Source organism: Anser cygnoides, chromosome Z, assembly GCF_040182565.1.
Source record: "Anser cygnoides isolate HZ-2024a breed goose chromosome Z, Taihu_goose_T2T_genome, whole genome shotgun sequence".
Lineage (NCBI taxonomy): Eukaryota > Metazoa > Chordata > Aves > Anseriformes > Anatidae > Anser > Anser cygnoides.
In genome coordinates, this window is record NC_089912.1 from 65,772,046 (window position 1) to 65,794,495 (window position 22,450).

The 22,450-nt window shown below is 39.5% G+C and overlaps 1 protein-coding gene across 2 annotated transcripts; it reads right to left on the reverse strand.

Annotated features, from left to right (window-relative positions):
• Positions 1-599: 599 nt before the first annotated feature.
• On the reverse strand, positions 600-17,485 carry C1QTNF3 (C1q and TNF related 3). 2 transcript variants are annotated; one of them, XM_013181596.3, is made up of 6 exons: positions 16,918-17,485; positions 11,818-11,929; positions 9,467-9,621; positions 5,702-5,831; positions 4,128-4,227; positions 600-2,637 (listed from the first exon to the last, which is right to left on the reverse strand). In XM_013181596.3, the coding sequence occupies exons 1-6, from the start codon at positions 17,203-17,205 to the stop codon at positions 2,478-2,480; spliced, it is 945 nt and encodes a 314-aa protein (XP_013037050.1). In that variant the 5' UTR covers positions 17,206-17,485; the 3' UTR covers positions 600-2,477. The 2 variants fall into 2 exon arrangements, with proteins under 2 accessions (XP_013037050.1, XP_013037051.1); XM_013181597.3 differs by having other exon boundaries at positions 17,122-17,458.
• Positions 17,486-22,450: the final 4,965 nt, after the last annotated feature.

The window sequence follows — 22,450 nt, forward strand, 5'->3', positions numbered from 1 at the left end:
GTATCACAGCAATCAGTCAGCAGAGATTACATGCAGTAACTTTGCAGAGAAAAGTCTGTAGAGATTTCTTATAAATGCCTGGAAGTTTCAACCTTGATGTAAAAAAAAATGCTTAACGTTGGAACTGAGACCACATTGCTGTCATCAGAAAGCTTTCATGGTTATTCTCAGTTGCCTTCCACCCTGTTTTAGCAGTCCAAGTTGTACAAAACTTGTGAAAATGACATAAAATGAGAATGGTAAAACTTGGCTTTCTTTTATATCATGGCCATTACAAGAGATAATGTAAAGAACCTTAAAATGAGTGTATGTATCATCATTTGTAAGCGCTTTATTCTGACCAAAATGAATTAAAGCAGCCATGCCACAAAGGAAAATGAATACCTTAAAGGAAATCTCAGGGATTTAAATTCTTATGTATGCATATATATAAAAAATGAATATATTTTTGGTCCTTAGTACAGTCTTTCTCCAGTTTAGATTAATTAAATTAATGCTTAAGAAATACATATTATGAATATATCTCTGTAATCTCCAAACGGTAGCTGTCTTTGGCTGATTTCAGATATATTATAGTAAATAATGATATGAACAAACCATTGCAGTTTTATGTCTATTAATCTTTATTGGGTAAATATATGTTTTACAAAGTAAGCAAACATTCCTAACACAAACAAGAAATAATTTTTTTTCAAGATTTTTCTGACTGTGAACCTTAGTTCATGGTGCCATATATCTCATGCACCTTGTGCACTTACTCCAGAAGAATAACATTTTCTGATTACCTGGTGAGTGAGTTTTAAATTGAAGGCATGCCAGAATGTTACTAAAATACTAATTAAAATAACATGGTCTCAGGTTTTGAAAACTTATGTGGTGCAAACCCAACCCAAAATCATGTAAAAAAAATAAAAGTCATCAGAGGACAGTTCATTAAAGCTAATATTTTCAGTGGTTGATGCGTAAAACTAAAAAATTCACAAGTCATAATCATCAAGTATCAACATGCATTTTTCATCATAAGACATGGTTTTCATACACTAGGAAAGCGTACAAGAACACAGACATTGATAGGGCAGATTTTGATTCACTTTCTCTATTGGAGAGATAATGGTATCTTTAGCCAATAGAAGAGAATTTCAGATAAATATTGCCCTAACCCCACCTGCTTGTTACACATTAATGACAGGTAATGTCTGCGTGATCCCCTTTTAAAATGTAATTTGTATTTCATTAGCTTGCGTGTGGAGAGACAGAATGTGCAGAAAATATATACAAACTTCAATATTGTTTTAGTATATTCAGTGCTGATTCTGATGAAAAGAAAATAGCAAGACAGGATTTCAGGTAGCCAAATTTTGAAAAACTGGTAGCAAATATTAATGGGATATTAATGCTGAAGAATGACCTGATTTACTGTGGTCAGAACTTCTGAGCCAGCCAGTGTTTGCTTTCACCAGTTAAATATGAACTGAGTCTCTGCTGCTTTGCTAGGCTGCAATGTCTTTTCCTGGAATACTGGCTCTCGGAAGGTTGGTAATAAAACTGTATCAACAACTTCGCTGCTAAGTAAATATGCCATACTAAAATATACATCCTTCTAAAAGAGCTCCAAACTTCACAAAATGTGTTTCTCTGTTTGTGCTGTTGACATATCCCAACTTCTCCAGCATATATACCTCTGCTTTGACAGCTTGCATTCAGTTACATCAGGTTTCAACAACTGAAAAGCTTGGAAGAAACATTATAGTTCCCCTGTCCAGTCTCATGTACCCTGCAGACTAAGTTACCTTAGCTTTGAGCTCCTACTGAGGCAAGAATTATTAAATTAACAGTCTTTTTTTTTTTTTTTTAGAGAGAGAGCAAGCATAAATATGTACTAAAAATCTATGAAAAATTATCTTCAGAGGTTTGAGATGGGGATGCAATAAACCTGAATCCTTGACTCCTTAATTTTCACATTTTTTTTCTTTCTATTTGTAAAATTCATTCTAGTCCAAGCTTCCTTTAAATCTGGTCTCAGCTGAGCCTACTTATAATTCATTCAGGCCTGTTTCCATGATGCAAATTTAAATGAACATGTCATAAGAACTGAATAAAAGAACAGAAAAACATTGTTCACTTCCTGGTGTATATTTAACTAGAGTATATTTACAGACAAAATTGGCTTTACTGTGCAAACTGCTCTCTAAATTACTAAAACTCCTTCCCCTTTGTTTTTCAGTCGCTTTGGAGAAGAAAGCAATCACAACATTGAACAGCTGCAGCCTAGATGACAATACATCCTCCGTGCATCTGTAATTGTGTCAACTACCCGGTGTATTTGGCTCATCTCTGATACAGAAATAGCAACACATTGCATCAAAACAAGCCTTCTTGATCTTTACATGTCGTAATGCAATTCCACAGTCCAAGAAAAATGCCAGTTCCCAGTAAGAAGCTTCCTCAGGTAAACACCTACTTGGTTGTTTCTTTCTTTACTTGGTTTCAAAGAGAAGAAACCCAGCAAAGGTGGAGAAGCGTTGATGGTCCCCATGGAGAGCTCCGTTTCCCATTCGCAGCCAGACTTCATCTCCCTTGGCAAGTTTTAGCACTGCACTGTTTCCTGAAGTGTCTGCTTTCCCTTTTGATTCATAGCTAAGGATGGATATTTTAACAAATCAGTTTTTTCTTTGTCAGCAACGATCATGCAAACAACTTAAAAAATGAATTTGAGAAAGCACATTGTTATCCTGAGCAAAACTTCCTGGAAAGGCTTGCCAACATTTTTTCAGCTTTATGCGGAAACTTTGGCATTTTTGTGCATTTGACCTGTTAGACAACCTCTGCACCTTATATAATTGTATCATTCCTTTCTGAAAATCTGGAATTCTGGAAGTTTAAATTATATGGTTTTGGTTTTGTTTTTGTTTTCCCCATGACACAGTTATGAATTTATGCTTTAAAATAGATTTCTGCTCATTCTTCACAACACTCCAGATTTCCTGTGATGCTCTCTTTTCCTGTGATTCATCCAAGTCCATTTTGAATGCCTCTAGGTCAGGAGACTCCTGTGAGGTGAGTCCCTGTGCTCCCTGCACAGGCAACAGGTGGAGACAGGCAGTTTGCACCATCCTGAGGTCTTGTGTTGGAACTTCAGTGTGTATGGTGTGGGCTAACTCACCAACTTATTTGTGTGTTAGTTCCCTTTCCTCCATCTGTTGCTTTTTCTGATATTAATACATTAGGGGAAGAGATCTTGGTGCTTTTTGTTTTGAAGGAAAGATCTATTGGGAATGAAGCACCCTTCAGTGGTGCTTCTATTACTGGCCGTTGAAGAAGCAGCTTCAACAAGGCAGCTTAAATGAAGCCAGTGTCATCTAAGTGTCTAAAATCCAGTGTGTTGAATCTAAGCTTTCACATCCATTTATTCAGGCTTTGGAGAAAGACTTGATTTTGGCACCAGAACCCTTGTTGGTATTAAACAAATAACATTTTTCCAAACACTTTTTTTTCTTTTTTTCAGATGTCTACCTGGCTACAAGCTTCTTGACGTGGTCTTTATACGAGTCACTAAGCTACAAGTGGATCCTATTCTTGATGATTCTGCAAGTAGTATAAACTTCATAAAAGTTCAGAAACTTTTTTATTCAAAGTGTGTTGAGGATAACAAAGCTAGTAAGTGGAACACCTTCACTTCTTACCCATCCTCACTATTGCAGCTTAAATGCTCTCCACCTTTAAAGTAAACATCTTTCCCCTAGTCTTTCACAAGACTATTATTAGCTGCTGAACACTCATTACACCCTTTCTCTGACAGACAAAATGAGGATGAAGATATGTATTAGCAGAATGACTTCATGCTACCAGTGAACTCCAACCCTGACTTGCAGTGCTAATTCCTTTTCCCTCAGCACTGAGGAACTTCTGATCAAGGCAGAATTTTTGGTCCAGGATCTGTGTCAGGTAGGATCCAAATTTGCAAGTTGAGGAGAGCAAAATATAATACTTTTTCTTAGTTGGTTAATTCACCCTACCAAATTTCTTCAAAAAAAGAACAACTTAATATTTTTTTTGAAACATGAGCAAGCAGTCACATCTATGCAAACATGGCTTTTGCAGTGAAAATGGCCTGACCCTTCACTTACCTATATAAGCTGAATACTGTGTTACCATTATGCATCAGGTACACATACACTTCCTCCACATCTTCATGTTTCATCATATTGAAGGTGAAGAAATACACCCCTGAAAAGATTGCAAAATATCATATGTTTTCTCTGTAGAAGGAGGTAGTCACACTGCCAGCTTGTGCTCCTTGCTTAGGAAGCAGAACAGCTGAGACCAAAATTCACTTATAGTTATCAGTGAGTATTTTTCTTCTGCTTGTAGCGAGACCAAAATCTGATTCATTTTTATTCTGCCTAAGGCAGGGGCTAAGCAACATCCTGTTCCAGAGAAATACTTTTACTTGAACATGACAGGACTGCCCATCTCTTTCATCTCACCAAAAGAGAAATTTCCCACAGGCTGAGTCCTGTGACCTCACTTTCACCTTTTTTTTCTCCTTGCTTTCTTGCTGCTGCCCATTCCTAAAAGGGCAGCCTCCAGGCCAGGTTGGGCTCAGCCTCAGAGGCTGTCATGCAGCCACCATCTTGCCTTAGCCAGTCAGGGCATGAGCTGTTTTAGCAGTACTTGCTGGTACTTACTGCTGCTCTACTGGCCATGCCACATCCCGAACAATGCAGGCATAGCCACCACTTCTTCTGTTTGCACAAGGCATCCCTTGCCATCACCCTTTTTCCTTCTAGCTCTTTCACTGTCTGAAAGGTGCCAATGCTGTCTGTGCAACTGTGTCATGTATCGTGAGATATACAAAACACCCACAGGAGAGAGAACAAGCTCCTGCTCTTTGAAGAGTAATTCTGTAGCACTGACCCTACAGTGGGAGCTTGGAGTATGCATCAAAGTTGCTGAATCATTGTGGGTCAAAATTTAACATCCACATATACAGTAAGCTGCGAAGTGGGCAGCTGTGACCAAATCACCTATACCTCTAGCCACCAGTAAGACAAGTGCCACAGCAAGCTTGGAGGGCCTAACTTCCATTTAATCTATCATCACTTCTCATAGCTCTGGGTAAATGAATGGAAGGGTGAGAAAGGCCAAGTGAAGATGGTCTTAGGCTTTGCTTACATGCGTGTTTGGTTATGGCTCTCTCTCCCCCATCTCCTGTTGTTTCTCCTGTGCCACAGCTGTGAGGGGGGATTGATGTAGCAGAAAAATAACTCAGGAAAAACTGTAATGCCTTGGTTCCAGACACATCTGCTGTTGGCCAGCTCACAGATGGACAGATTCAAGGGAAAACAAGGATGGAGAGAATGGCTAGAGGCAGGAGGTGGATGAGAAGCTGCTGCAACATGTGGCCATGGTTATACCATCACAGTGGCAGAAGGGCTAAAGGTCTCAAATCAGACCATCTTGCTCCTTCCCCAGATCTGGTAACGCCTCTTTCTTCTGTCTTTGTGCTAGCACTAGTCACGCTGGCTAGCAAGCCTTCTCTTGGCTTGCTCAGTTTCCAATACAATTTCCCTGAAAGCAAGTGGCAATCATGATGTCTCATCAGTTCCTTGTGCTAATGCAGCACTGTTTTCTCACCATTATTGATCACACTTCTCCCCAGAGCTCCAGAATTGAATTATTTTGTTTTGCAAGCACTCACCATTCACCGGAGCACCAAATCTCCCAGTCATAACATCAAAGAAATTTCCAACGTTGGTTTCGACACTACTGAAGATGATCCCACTGTTCTGGTTGCTGAAGTGAGTAGCCATGGAAGCCATGAAAGCAACCTGGAAAAATGCAGTTCTCAGTCAATCGTCCGTTACGTGTACATGTATAGAGGAATCAGCTACAGAATTTTTTCCTGTATTTGCAGTCTGTTTATTTTCCTGACAGAGATGTTCTTCTACGTTCTGCTCCAAGGCCATTAAACACCAGTAACAAAACTCCCATTGAAAGAAACTGGAAGAGTGCTAGCTTTCTTATATTCAATTGGACTATTCATGACTGTAAAGGTAAGTGTATGGGCAAGAGTTTGCAGAGCAGAACCTTAGTTTCAGATTTTATTTACCTTTGACTCTCTCTAGAATGATGCAATAGACAACTGGTATGGAAATGTATGGTGTTTTTGATACGTGTGACGTAATTAGTTTTTATATGTTCCCCAATGCAGTTAGGCTGGATATTGCTTTTAACTGAATATGTGAAAAAATAATCTTGGTAAAATCCATACATATTGGTGTTTCTTGCTAGCTACCTACTACCTAACTACCTCCTAAAAATGCATCAAGCATTTTTATCAGAGTTCTCCTAAAAGTTCAGTGAGTGGGATTCAGCAATCAGCACTTTTTCTTTCTTGCCCTGTACCCCTCAGTCATGGCAACAGAGAGTGGTGAAGATCAAAAGAGGAAACTAAGAAAGTGAGAACTGTGCTTGAACTTCATATTATACTTCTTGCAGTGGGACATATTGGCCATGGAAAATTTTTCACAAGAAGCAGTGCAAAACCTCCCACACCAGACAATTTAGATTATTCTCAGTAAGATACCAGGGAATGACCTATAGAGAACTATTTTGCATGGGTAGGGAAGGAGGTTATCTCTTCTGTAAGTCTGTGATCACCCCATCTGATTGTCAGCGGTTGGGGTATAGGCAGAATCACACCTGGATGCCAGAAAGTCGCATAGTGACTTGACAGACACTTTATTATTGTCTCTTAATTTCTTAGAAGGAAAGTGTTCAACGATAGCTGTTAATGATCTCCATAAAAACAATATTTTTCATGAAATTCCAGCTACAATGGTATAAACAAACAAACAAACAAACAAAACCACCCAAAATTTCTTTTGATTTCAGATACAGAAAAGAAGAAAACTGAAAAAGGCAAAATCAGATGCCAGGTCAGATCCAACAATGGAAATCATTAGCCATCTGCTCAGAAGTCTGAGGCACTCCAGATGTGAACTGAGAGTTTGGGCTGATTTTCCTTATCCATACTTGATACATTTTCTCTGACAGCAAACAATTAACTTCTTGTTTCTCAGCCAGGATCACATCAAAATTCATCATGTGTTAAAGCAAAGCAGCTGTAATGGCCACTTGATGGAATTTTTTATTTATTTATTTTTAGATTCCATTTCACATTCTTTTTGAACCCAAGCTATTTTCTTGGGCTGACCAAAAGAGCTGAAAAAGGTGTCCTTTTTCCCTATGTCTCATTTTGAAGTAACAGATCAACATGGGAATGCAAGTCTTTCAAAATAATTATGTACTTAAAACAGTATAGTATTCAAAAGTTTTTTGCCAATCTATCCACTTTCTAAAGTTCTTAAGCATGATGTTAATGAGAAATGATATGCTCTACAGTATAGGGAATTTTTAAGCACATCTATTAAAAATAGTGATGGAATTTTACACGGAAACAGGTATTGATATGTAAGCTTTTGTTATTTGTGCCATTTCATTATTATTTTTTCAATTAAATTCGTACCACTATGCATAAGAAGAAATACTGATCACTCATTTAAAACTGCAAAAATGTCTATGCTGAATGTAATTACAACCAATATGTTTTTCAAGATATTCAGCTATAAAGTTAATCCCAGTTAATTCTTCAAGGGTGCTAATATAAATCTGCTATATTACAAAAGTCCATTAGTTTTGGAAGCTTTTTTCATCATGATTTTTATTCTGTGCAACTATTCCATCTTCATGCAAAATAAGGCTGAGAATTCAAGCATACACAATGCCAAGAAATCTACAGTCATTTTCCCACGTTATACAGGTTATCTCTACTGGTGATTTTGCTGTTAATTTGCATACTTTTATGAGGATATAAAACAGACATGAATGACTGTTACTCAGAGCAATATCTTTCAGTTAAAAGGTGTAGATTTGTAAATAGATCAGAAATTTGTTTTTGCTCATGGTTGGAGGTTTTGGAAGTGGGATTCCTTTTCCTGCATGTTTGCTACATCCCATTTTGTACTTTCTGTGGTGAACTGACTTTGGGGGTATGAATCAGCTCAGGACTAAGACACTTCCATTTAAGAGTGTACATGTGAGTGAGGATGTAGACTTCCTTGTAGTTACTGGAGATCAAGTCTGTATAGTCCACGGAGTGTGAAGACCCATCTGCCCCAAAGCAGCATTGACCATCAGATTAAGGTGAGTTGTTCTTCTAGATCCCCAATGACTATAAATGGGAGTATATAATGAGTATATAATCAGTATTTAATGGGAGTTCAGATGCTTTCCTCATAAATAGGCTCCTAAACTATGTTAATTTGGAGCTAAATCTAACTCCAACCAGGTGCCCACACAAATGTATCTAGCGCCATCTGAAGTGTTTTAGGATTCCCCTATATGGGGCTGGCTGATCTGACAAGACCTACAGAAGCCCATTCCATAGTGGCAGCTGGATACCAGGGGGGATACATCCAAAAGCTTACCATGCACCTAAATCTTGCTTTAAGCACCTATGCTACACAGAATCATAGACATACCCAAATCTACTCCTGCTACTGCTGATGAACTACTCACATACTCACATATCCTCACACTGCAGTGTATAGTGTGGGCAACTCTTAAATCCCGTTTTCAGCAGCAGTCAAAGGTCATAGTTATACAAGCCCTATTTGCTTTTGGTTGCCTTAAGAACAACACTATACCATGCCTCTGCTCTACTGCAGGTTTATATATATAAGATCTCCACCATCTGCTGAATTCCTGGGACATGAATAAACTCTAATCCAAACGCTAGGGGATTAGGTCAACACAGTGTTGAGCCCAGAAAATACATCCATTTCTCAGCAGAGCTTATAAGCTCAGGCTCGAACCCATATTTTTATGCTTTCCTGGCTTTCGGGTTGCTCATTCCTAGACAGACCCTACATGCTTCTCAACATATTTCAGACACTGAGACTTCTAAAACCACAGATAACTAACTGAAGGGTATTTTTCAAAACCAGAGGGTTATGGGCTGCACTCAAAGGTTTTGACCCAGTACTTTAAGGATTTGCTTACATGTGCTTATGAGAATCTCACAAAGCCTGACTGACTTGAGAAGCATGAGGCTGAGTAACTCCTTTACTCTTTTCACATGCCCTGGGAAGCACAGAATTATGTGTATAGTACAGCTTAATAGAAAAATGGTAGTCCCTGTTATTCACCTTTAGTGACCCAGGTACTGGCTTTCTGTCATAAAAAGGAGCCATTTGTTTCTTCCTGCCCATTTCTTAGCTGGAAACTTACTCTAAAAAAGGCTAAGCCCTGATGTCTTCCTTTCCCAGGAAGATCTGGCAGAGCATATTTGTCAGTCATGACAAATGCAATATATATGTCTCTCACTGTATTCATTTACAGGTGGATTTGCTTAAGTATCCTGCATTAGTTACTGCTGTAGCTGACACAAGCGGATTTGTACCTGTAGCTCTGGAGGAATCCCAGGGTAACCCTTCTCGCCTTTGGGTCCATGATGGCCACGCTCACCCCTCGGTCCCATATCTCCTTTGTCTCCTTTCTCACCTTTGGCTCCTTCCTGGCCAGTTGCTCCATTGTTTCCATTGTTTCCATGATTTCCTTGAAAGAAACAGAGTTTTCTGTTTAACTTCAATTATTTCATATAATACATTTCAACAGCTATCTGTGACAGGGTCTTTTTCTACCAGTTTGCAACACTTACACTTTTCATAATAAAACCCACATTGAGTTGTGATGGATAAGAAACAGTTGTGTGGTTAAGATGAAGGTAAGGGTTTTGATGAGCATGTTTCCAGAAGGACATACATTGGTGTTTTAGAGTCAATTCTCATGCTACCTTGGTGTTTCTGTGTAAACTGTAGGTGTCTTGGGTCACTGCATTGTTGGGGAGGTATGCAAGGAGGAGACCTCAGTGGACGTGAGGCTTAGGAAAAGGGAAGGCCACTGCCAGATGACACATACCTGGTAGCCTGCATATATACTCTTGCTTTTTCTTTTGTGTAAAAACATATTTCCTGTTGATTCAAGTTAACTAGGATAGGATAAGATAATTTTGAAGAACAGTTTGTTGTCTTAAGAAGTTGTCTACACAAGTGGAGAGTGGATGTAATCTTAAGCTAGTTAAATGACCCATCTGTGTGAAAAATTGGAGGAGCTACATTCTTAGGGTGCTGGTTAGCTTGAAGAGGTTGATAGCTTGTTGCTAGATTTAAAGACAAAAGCCTTATAATGAAACTTTTCTGAGATGGCTTCTTATAAAAAGGGTCATTATAAAAATGTGTTTCTGCATCTGCAGTATTACTTACTTCCCAATGTTTACTGAGGAAATTACTGAGCAAACATGTGTGACTATGCGACTGACAAAACGTTAAAGTTGGCCAGAATAACTGAGTAGTTATTATACCTGACTGAAGCAAGAGCCTGACCTTTCAATTAAGTACTCAGAGGATTAATTGGTGTCATCATTGATCTAATTCAATGTGAATTTAAATTAGAGTCTTTGTCACTCTGCTTGTTCTCTGATTAGTCACTTAAATTATGAATTTACAAGAAGAATTATGTTGTCTGTGATCAAATCTGAATACGTGATTCTTCAAAGTTTTTGTACTATGAAAAAATTGACTTCAAACTAAGAAGCTAGAGAATAGAAGAAATCAACCAATTCTTTGTTTGTTTGTTTGAATGGAGAAATCAGTAAGTCCCAAAAATAACAAGAATGATCTTTCCTGAAAGAACAGCACTACTCTCCTAACAGCTCAGAACAGAAGTGTACAAGTGGTATTTGTTTCAATCAAAGGAAGAACAGCTGTTGTCATTCCCCTCAAGCACACAATGATAGAAAATGCAGCAGTTGAATGAAACAGAAATTCTAGGCTGTGTAAGGTTGCCACTGGCCATACATTTGTGGCATCCTTTGATAACACAAGAGTGTGACGGAGTTGCATCCTGGCATGAAGAAAGGGCAAAGCTGGGACTGGGTTGTGCCCCACTGTATTGACCAGCAGCCTTAAAAGAGCGGGTGTAATAAAAATATTGTCCAGCTTCTAAGAAGTTGACTATGTATTAGTACGTAATGCAGTATTTCTGAACAAGAGGCCTCACCATTAAACTCATTTACATTATACATCTGCTTTAGGAATGATCGTATTCAAATCCCTGAAGGTAGCTGCTGTAGCAAACAGACAAACATACAACTATCTTTTTTCCCTTCTGTAGGCTCTTCTTTTTCTAGTTTTGTGTATTCTGTTCTTCTGTGTGCATTTTTAATTTAAAGAAAAACTACTTCTTATTGTGGAAGACAGCAAGAAAGAAGAAAAAGAAGTTTCCATGAGAAAATAGGAGAAGGTGTGTCTCTGTAAAAATCTGGCTAGCAGTGTGCCAGATGAAAAAAACTCCTGCATACAGTACACAACAGCATTGCTATCCAGCAATCCATTATTGCTTCACTATTCGAAGGTGAAAGCAATAATCAACTCCAGGAAACAAGTTCTTCCAAGTTTAATGGAAGCTTCATGCTGCTTTAAGAAGAGAGAACAATTTGGCCTAGAAACATAAGGAGATTAATTTCAGTATGAATATTTGAAAGCTGATTTTTATTAACAATTAGTTTTACACTGGGAAAATCTTTAGAATCTTACTGAAAACCTCTGTCTTCCTAAGAATTTATAGAAAAAACTTGCTTCCAAATCTGTCCCCAGATACTGATTTGGACCATTCTCTGGTACTTTGAGAATAGCCTGTAATTTGTAGTCTGTAATTAGACTGTTCAAAAATAGATTAAAGTGCATTTTTTACCTGGCATCCCGGGGGGGCCGGGAGGTCCTGGGGGTCCTTGGTATAGCCGAACTCCAAAGTCACCACGGCAGCAGGAACTACAGTCTGGATTCTGCGGTCCAGTTTGCGGTGGCTAAGTGCACAAAAATAAATTTTAATTAACTCATTCATGGAGTGCATATACATGTCACTTACAGGGTCTTCATTGCATAGCCTCTGTTTATATATTTGCTAAGTTTTCAAAACATTTCTTATCTGGAATGAAATCTCCCATACTTGGGTTTTCCCTAAAGATGTTATTTCTGGAAGATTTAAGGCAAAAGCTCTTCAGGTGTTCTAAGACCGATATGAGTATTAAATAAATATAAATATACAAAAGAAAAATGTTGTCAACAAATGTAGTGGGGGTTTTGAAAACAAAATAATACCAAGTAATGAAAGTTAGCTGAATATTTCAGTTAGGTTCCTATCTTGATTTTCACTGATCCCACATTTCTGCTGACCTTTTGTTGGCAAACAAGGCTAGGAGCAATGAATGGCAGGAAAAAAAGGGATTCCATTTGGCCGTCAGCAATGAACAATTCTTCAATTAGCATTAAGAAAACTGGGCCAGACTGCCAAAAGGAGATATTCAAAAATGCAGCATATTCCTGTTAAGGCTCTCAGACTTGCATATTTACCGGCTATTAAAGCTGGGAGAACCTAAAAAAGTGCCAAGGTACAATACAAGTAAACTAATACATTTACTAGAAACAGCTCAGTTTCTGTAATAGTTTGATAATGGCTTTATTTCAGTGCTTTTCCTTCCCAAATTATTGTATTTATACTAGTGGAGTCTCATTCAATCCTGGTTAGATTTTGTAGCTAGGCATTGTGGTGATTCAGTGGCCACAAAACTTCTGATGGGTCAGCTGAGGTAGAAGTACTAGGTTTGATTTTATTTCTCTACTTCCTCATTTTTCCTACTGTGTTGTTTTTTCCTTACAATTTTTTGCTATTATCCAGAGGCTCAAATCTGCAGTTCTTAAATTCTGCAGGAGGATAGTTCCAACTACATCTTTTCTTTCAATATCCTCCTAGGTCTTCCTTTCCTTTCTTTCCATCATCTTTATCATCCTCAAATTACTCGCTTGATGCAGACCTGTTGGTTTAACAGCAGCAAATGATCCTCTGGTGAGATGGGAGCTTCCAAATGAACATGCAGATGTGCTGTATTCCTGCCCTCAAGGTCAACAGCTGGATTTGAAACACTGCTTTTCTGCCCATGTTTTGAACTCTTCCAAGCATGCCTCTAGAACTCATACCCTCAGAATTCATTCATTTCAAAAGGCTTGGGAATTTATGTCATAAATACAGAAAACAACTTTCATGCCAACAAAATACTGCTACACGTCCAATGCCACAGACACGTTCCCTCTGCATCTGGAACCACTGACAGTGAAGCCACCATGGGAGGAAAGGTTGACCTGACAGTTCAACAAATGTGCTCCATATTCAAAGACTTGTGGAAATGTTAAGACTTGCCAGTGGGCAGAAGAGCTTTGGATTTATGGGATTTTGGTCAACGAGATGATTTTCATCTTCATTTTGGATAAGTTCTATATTGTATGAGAAAAATGAGTTCTACTTTTTGGACTATCTCTTCCTGGAGAATCTGTTTGTATCTTTCTTGCTGCTTTGTCTCTCCCTGTTTTTACAAAGAACTTAACTGATAATCACCAGACACACTGTTTGAGTGTTTCCTAATATAACAAAAGAAGTAACCCTGTTTTCAGCTCATTTTCAGTTCTAGAAAGGGAGCCAAACACAAGAGGACTGGAACAGTGCAAACATTTTGCACCATCAGAAATGCTAATGTCAAGTATGGGCTAAGAATAAAATCTCCAGCTTTTTCTTTGATAGAGCCTGATATTCATATTAAACGAGAGGGCCAACTATATACGCTTCTGCCAAGAGCAAATAAGTACTATCAGCCTGGAAATACCTAAATACTTAGAACTGTGGATTATTGGAAAGGGAAGGCCTGAGTCCAGTCAGAAAACCTTACCTCAGGCACATGAAAGTCTCTGCACGGGTAAGATTTATTTTCTTACAAAACGCACTGAAATCCTGACCAACATTATTAGATAAGCAGTAGTTTTATTGCAAAATGGATACCAGCGCTGGTCATAGCCAAAAGCTATTTGACATAATCTCTCCAAAAACTCAACAGATTACGTGTGAAAGGGGGTAAGTCCTGCCAGCCTGGTTGTACTAGAGCAGTCCCACTGACTTGAAAATAGCTACTTATGGAAGTCATAAAATAGTATTGACTTATTATCTTTACTAATCCTTTGACGAGGAAGAAAAAAATGTTCATAACTGGCTGCCAAGAACAATCAATATCGAGGATTTTTTTTTAATCTCTGAAAACAGAGAACTTCATGAAAAGTACACTTAAAAGAAAAAGCTGTGGCTAATGTAAAATTACACCCAAACGGGACATAGATATTAATTACAGCCTACTTGCCAAAGGTGTCCTATGCAGCCGTTTGCACATAAATTTTATTGCACAATGAATCCTTTGGCATTGCTTTCGGAACACGAGTATGATTTAGGGGCTTTTGAAATGTATCTACCACACTGATATCCTAATAAAGATAGAAAACTGGAAACAATGACACTGCGGATATTTGTTGAATTTCCTAGGATTTAGTGTATAGGAGGCAGTTCTAGGCAGCAGATGGTCTATAAAATTCCCTTAATTTAAACATGTGAACTAATCATAGTAAGAGACCGAATCCTTTTTCAATTCCTAATTAATTTGATGGGTTTCCATTGTGCTATCTAAGACAATGCAGGAGACAAGTAATGTACAGCCACCATCCTTGGCTCCTGTTCTGAATGTAAAATAGCATTTCTTTGTGGGCACTAATGTCCTCCATGCCCCTTTTCTAGCAATGAAATAAATAAGCCACCAGAATTCAAGGCAAAACGCCAGTAGTTTGACTAGTACCTGAAGGTTTTCAAGGAGCAAGCTAAAAAGGGCAAATGTGTCTGGCATGGCTCTCCCCATTTATTAACAAACCATGTGCTAGAGAAATACGCATTATATTTTTCATAAGTTACCAGGGGTGTGGAAACTGACCTCTTACCCAGTGCAATAAAGACAAATGCCATAATCTCAGTGCCACAACAGGGAATAGGATCTTTAAAACTCTTTAACTAGATGGTTATATTCTCCTCTCACAGTTAGGATAAGCAGCAAAGTAGGACTTAGAGGTGAAACCTTTCCATTCACAGACCGGGTGTCTTCAGCAGCTGCAAAACAGCTTTCAGATAGCTCAGGGGGAGGGGAGAAGTTTGACATAAATTAAAACAAGTCTTTACCATCTCTTTTCTTTCTCTGCCTGGAAATCCCTGGAGTTTGGAGATGGAAAATACCTATTGCGTCAGCCACTCTGTGATGGATTGGCCCTGTCACGCATCTGCTAGTACTCCATTTCATTTCAGTAAGCCAAAACTTGCATCATTTCCCCAGAAAAAGATTGCTTCCCAGAGAAGGGACTGGCAGGTAAATGACTGCCATCAGCTGTACTCCGGCTTGCTGGGCTCATTTTCAATGTCACAGCCTCTTCTCCCAGCAGGCAACTCTGCACATGTACTAAACTCTCTGATGAGAGACACATGCACCCAAAAAACAGTGGCACTTTCTGTGATTGAGAGCTTTAACCTTAAAAAATCATTATGCTGCATTAAATACTGCATTATATGATATTTTGTTAGTAGTTGTCTTTAACTACCGATAACATATGGTCTATAATATGCAGCTGTACAATTCTCTATGCAGTAAAGAGGAACACACATGGTAACTGACTCATTGGAATATATATATCTGTTTGCTTACACTGTTTGTATACTGCAAGTGTAGTTTAGCATAACTACAGTTAAATATCTATCTTGCTGAGTGTACTATAGGAACATGTAATTCCTGCTCAAGAAATATGAAATGCAATGCACTACAAAAATTAAATGATATATTTATATTTATATTTAGGTCATATAGTGGTGTATTAAATTCATTCCCTTACTCAGATGTGTTTGAGTTCTTTAAGCCTAAAACAGGATTAAAATCAAATTTCCCCTCTGCTTATCATGAAATAGATTGTTATTCCACACTTGTCTGTATGTGCGTGATTTTTTGGAATTCAAAATGTCATGGTTCAAACTGAAAATTTGTTTTAAATCACAAAGGATAAATTGTGGACTGCATAAGACTCAAACATTTCTATCAGAAATAAGAGCAAAACATTCATGTTCTTGTTTCTAAGAAATATCAATCAACAAAAATTTCATTTGAGTATCATTTTGTTGTGCTGGGGAAAGCTTTGTCTTCTACCCTTCAGTTTTCATTTTAAATTTGGATTGCAATATTTTTTGTATAATCAAATTATGCAATTATCTCTTTGTTGTGAGCTAATGATTATAACATATAAAATGCCATGTAAAAGACATAAAAAGACCCCCAGTTTAGAAAGCAGATACTACAGATGATTTTAAAAGTTTCATTCCAAATCTTTTTCCACTGACACTAAGTTGATATATATCATTATTAAATCTATTCAGATCTCAAACATTTTAATATTTGTTTGTATTCAAACTATCCCTGAGAATAATAATTTTGAATACTAAGAGTTTCAATATGTTTGTCTCAAGCCCAAGAGAGTATAATTTATATAAATAATTTTCAATGAAATTCATTCTCTTCTAATTGAATCTTTCCAAATATCTCTGCAAATTAATTTTCCTTCACATCCAAATGAGTCAATTGAATCTAAAACTTAATATATTAATTAAGTAGTACCTTGAAATAGCTAAGAGACTGTATATTACAATATATGATTGCATTGTATCATAGTTTCAGCAAAAGAGGACTTCTGTCTATGTTGTTACCAGTGTTCCAAAAACACTGCTGGCTCTGCCAGCTCATTTAAAGATCCTATAAAGCAACCCAGCAGGATACAGACCAATATACAGCTATAATAAAATTCATTTCATAAATATATTGTTAATAATCTTAGGAAAAAAAATAAATATTCTCATTAGCTTTAAAGTTATCTTTAGAAGATTAATTCAGAGTACCTGGACTCTATCTGAGGTAGTCAGTTCTACATCATCTACCTCTGGTCTCAGGACATTTTGGTCTGTAGAAGAGCTATTAGCAACAGTCCACTCTATAAGTTGACTCCGCTGTTTCAAATTTTCCCTGCTTCTGGAACCTTTATGGCCAGTCTGGTGGTGACTTTGCAATACTTTGGCCACTGGTTTATAAGATCTTCTGCTCACCTCCATGTATTCTTCTTGACACAGGCAAAATGGAAGAAAAAATAAAGCCAGCAGATGCCAACTGATGAAATCCTTCTCTGCCATGTTATTCAAAATAATTTCTCAGGAGTCCAGAAAATGCCTTGCAGAAGGAGAACCTCTTTGCTGCACCAGGAGTTATGTGGTCCTTTCAGCTTTTCCACTAGTAAGCCTGGCACTGAGACCAGTACCAAGTTTTATACGGTTGTGTGCAATAAATAAAACTAAAAATGCCAAAGTGACAGGATCCTTCATCCAAAATCAGTCATGCTCCTTTAAACAAACCAGGCATTATTCACCACTTCACCACCACAAGGAAAATTGATTTGTATGCTGGAAATGGCCACAGCATTTAACGGACTCCCGTGGTTCCTATTTGGGGGCATTAAGAATGTAGCACCTTTTCTTTGGCATGTTTCTGTTTAAGTGTGAAAAAATGTGATGGAAATGGAGAACATGTGGCTAATGGTTTACGTTCCCTGATTAGACATGGAAAAGCTGTGAATTCACACTCTAAAATGTCTTTTGGACACAGTCACCTTCCTTATTTGCCAGGAAATTCACACACACAACTGCGTCAGCCCAGTCTGAAAAATCCTTCCAAGAGCAATTAGGAAACAAAAGCACAAGAGGAGCTTTTGCATATGATTCTGCCCCAATGGCTGTTTCTGACTATGCTTTTCATTCACTAAAAGAAAAATATTGAATTTCTGTCAGTTGGCCAATGGTGGAAGTAGACTGGGTAAGTAGCTCTGAAAAACTGGGTTGAATTCAGATTCACAGAGCCCTGTTTCTCAGCTTTAGTTCAACCTACTCAGCCAGGCAATATTTTTTCCCTTGAGTTCACAATGTTTTGCTAAATGCAACTGCCAAACCAAGTTTCATGTCTTCTCTGCCAAGTAAATATAAATTTACCGGGGGCTTATTTCAGACTAAAGGAATCAAATTATATATCTATAATAATATCCTTATTATATTTTTAACCACCCACTAGTATCCTCTAGAATGCCACATCTGCAGAAAGCAGTCCTGCAAATGCACACACATAGAGGCTTACACATGCATGCACTTCACCCTCCTGAGAGCAAGGAGCATCCCGGCGCATGAGAAACACTTCCCCAGTACATGACAGTATCACTACTGAAGGCATCGGTCCCAGGGAATGATCCTTGGCCCTGCAACATGATGGACTGCTCTGGACCTCTCGTACTGAAGTTGCTCAAGGATGACTGCCCTGATTAACAGGGCTCCTCTCTGTGACCTCTGTGGTGCTCTGTGGCCTTGAATTATCCCCCCTCTCCCCCCTCTTTTTTTTTTTTTTCTTTTCCCTGTTCAGATGCCTGAAGAAATGTGATGGCTGTGGTGCAGGTTGCTACAGTGGTTGTTTTTAGAGCATGATGTCTAAAGTCATGTGTTTGAGGAGGGGATGTGAGGGGACTGGGAGCAACAGAGACCTACATATATAGTGTGAAGGTTTCATCCATCCAGAAAGTTGTTTCTGAAGGTAATAATATATAAATATCACCCAGGCTTAATTTTGAGGGTGAACATAGACAGGGCACTCCAAAAGAGATTCTGGGAAAAAACCAGGAAGTGAACAACCAGAAGTCTAGGACCCACAAGTGAAATTGAGGTGCTAAATTATCTGTCAATGTAAAAAGCCTTAGGTGTTCTACAGCAGCAAAGCCTAACACCAGAGATGCTGCTAAACAAGGAAAATGAGTTAGAGTTGCTAAAATGCCCCAACTTCGTTGACTGCAGCTGTAAGGGGCAGCCATCACAGGTCTTCACTGCCTGGTAGAGTGCTGAGATGCGTGGAGCATCTTAAGGAATAAAGCCTAATCTTAATCCTTGTGAAATCTTAGGAAATCCTTTTTTTGACCCCAAGTAAGATAAAAAAGTCTCAAGCAGCAAGGATTTTGAAAGGAGATGTGTCTGTCCTGTCTAAGTTGAAGATGAGCCCAAAAGGGAGACTGGTGATTTGAGGGTTGTTCAGCCCCTTTCAGGTGCTGGGAGGGATGAGTAATTGATGGTTGCTGAATGATGGTGAGGAACTGCTCTCTGTTTTATATTCTGACCCTTTCTGTGGGTGACAGCAGGGCAGTCACGTTGTGGGAGGAGAAGCTGTCTGGAAATGTGATGGAAAGGGGTGAGCAATGCTCCGTTGGGGTACATCTACCACTGGTGCAAGTGCTGGGAAAGGTGTCAGCACAGACGTGTACTTGGCCACTCTCTTCCATGATCTGCAGTTTTGCAGCCCACAGCGAGGAGTGTGGGGCTGTGCTGGTACCCCAGAAAGGCAGTGCCAGCCACCACAGATGCCCAGGGTTCAAGCTGAGCCAGTCCAGGGGCAGTGCTCAGGCCTGCCAGCAGCAGAAGTCACCAAGAGCAGATCTTCCCCATTTTATCCTTCTCCATTGGCCAAGTGTGGCATAGGAGCAGAGACCTCAGCTTTCCCCACAAGGATAAACTTGACCACTGTCTGCAGCATCCTGGATATCTCAGCAACAGCCTCCGGAAAAGGGGCAGCTCATGGTTATGCCAGTCCATAGGTTTGGAAGGCAGAATTGTGTCTCCTGGCTTTGTGCTTTTGTTGCCTTTATCTCCCTTATTTTGAAGGTCTAATCACAGGAATCTTAATTCAATTTCAGTGAAATCTTGGATTCTAAAGCCAGATGTTCAGGATCATTAAATACACTTCATAGATTAGCCCTTGAGCCTTGCTTCAGTGTATAAATATTAATCAACTAGATAGTCTCACAGAAGAGGCTCATTAGCCTATGCTTTATGACAACTGAAAACCCTGATTTGAAAAAAAAATGCAAATATTCCAGTTATTTCACTGGGCAAGGAGAAATGGAAAGGAATTTACTGAAGAATGAAACAAGTCTTCTCTAAACACCATTCCAGAATTTGGAAGCTGCTGCCACCAAAATGGGATTTCTTTTTCAAGGAGAGAGGATTTTCTTAGTAGGAAAGGAGCTTGAAAACCCTGGACTCCGTAAAATTGGGAATGACTCAGAGACAAACATTAATTTATCTTGGCACTCAATAATTTGATTCAGCAAGCGCTGGGACAGCACTGATGTTTTCAACTGCTGTTAAGGCTTTCATGGCTTTCCAAACTCTGTTCCAGGAGCTTCCTGTGGCAAATGTTTCCAATATGAGTAATGAATATTGCCAGCACCCATGTCCCAAAGTGAGAAGGAATAAAACCAGAGAGATTTGGGCTTCAAAGGACCCATCCCATCTATCATTTCATGCAAAAGCTGAAACGAGCATGTTTCTTGGCAGCTATGAGAAAGAAGAAATGTTCCCTTCCTCACTTTCTAATAGAGTCCACCTGGTTCCTGCCCATCATGTTCTCGTGGTTTGATGCTGCACAAATTTTTTGTCCAAATTAATGATAGAGTTTAGCCTCTGCTCTTTTATTTTCAATCTTTTGATCAAATGCAGAAGTCTTTGCAGAATCATATGCAGAAGTCTTTGCTGCCCATCATTCTCCTCTGTGCCTTCCACAAGGAATAGCAGGCAGACAAAGTCACTGTCTACAGGCAGAAAGTTTGGACTTGAAAGTAAAAAGCAATGGAGGTACTGATTCTCCATTCTTGATCTCTGAGTTTGGACGAGTGAAATACACTCGTCCAAAAGTGTGACGTGAATCTAAAATAATGTAGCATCAAAACAGCAATACTTTGAATTTGCTTTGTACTGGAATAAAATACCAAGAATGCTTCACAAAGAGCAGAACAGGTTCTACTGATCTGGAGACAAGAAGGGACCACAAGGTTGATTTCTGCTTCTAGTTGTGGGGCCAGAGAACAGTGCAAGAGAGATGAAAAAGAGAATAAAATCTGACACACTCACACACACACACACCACCCCTTTGCTGCGTGCACAGCCAGCATCACCCTTCCAGCCTTTGCTACATAAGCTCAAGCACATCATAATTGCCTTTCTTCTATCGACAAGGTTCTCTAGCAGCAGGATATATTTCTGCCTAGTTATCAACAGTTTAAGATGAAGGGAAGCACGTGGATATATTTATGTCAGATAATTAGATATCAGCTAAAATGCAATAACTATTAGGTAAAAACTGCTTCCCACCTTCTGTGCAAGCAAAAATGCTACTCTGTGAGAAAGGTGACTCTTATTACTACCTTATTAGTACTGAGATTGGGAAAGCAGGTTATTAATGAGGTTGTTATATAAAACTGCAGGACATAATTTCAAGAGGCAACAAAGCAAAATGATTATAAATAAAAATGTTCTGGCTGAGGCAGGGTTTTATCTGTAATTAAACATTTACAGTTCCTTCACTTAGAAATAATCCTGTTTGCAGTGTTAACTCCTTCATACCAAACACAGAGGTAATCTGCACCTGCTCTTTCACAAGTCATCTCCGCGGAGCCATACTGAGAGAGCCAGACCACAGCTGAAGGGACAAAGGCCACCCAGCACCATGCCACCACTGACTGTCACCGAATTCCTGACCCCACCATGACTCTCTGGGCTCCTTCATTCCAGGCGTGCTACCAGCTCTGCTCCTGCTGGGCCACCAGCTCCCCCCACCTGGCTGGCACTTAACGCTGCTCCTGCAGCAACGCAGGGAGGAAGCCTCCCCTCTCCAGCAACAATGCAAAATGCCCAGCACTGTGCCATCCTTTGGCTAGCTTCTGCAACAGCCACGTGCCACAGCTGGGCAGAGCCCTCTGACCTCAGCAGGGCTGCAGGGAGAACACAGACAGCCCTTTCAGGTGGGATTTGCAAGTGTTGTCCCCAAGGAGCTGGGAAGGAAGATGAAGAGCCAACGAGCTGTGCAGCTGCTTTTCATACGACGGCTTTGAAGCCTTTTCCCACCTCTGTGCTGACCACTGCAATCCCACAGGACCAAGCAAGGGAGGTATTTTTGCTGAAAGCTTCTGAGATCTGCTCTTTATTTCTGCAGGAGTTTTGGTCAGTAACTGGAATTCAGGCAAACTCCACCACCCTGCTCCCTGAGGGAGCCTCCACAGACATGGGCTATCAAGGGGAAAGCAGATTTGTGAGGATTTCCAAATATTGTGCACCCACAAATGGCTTTTGGGCTCCCAAGGCAGGTGGGCCACATGCCCTCAGCACACCAGAAATGTCTGGCAAATGCCTGGTGGGAAAAGCCTCTCCTCACCAGGCCACCAGTATGATCAGGTCTCTTCCTTTGGTGCCTGTCACTATCCCTGCAGGGGCCCATGAAGGGCTTGCTCCGCTGCTTGGTGTCAGCAAAAGCCCCTCCAAGGGCCTGCCAGTGGGGATCAGCAAAGGAAGGCTGGCT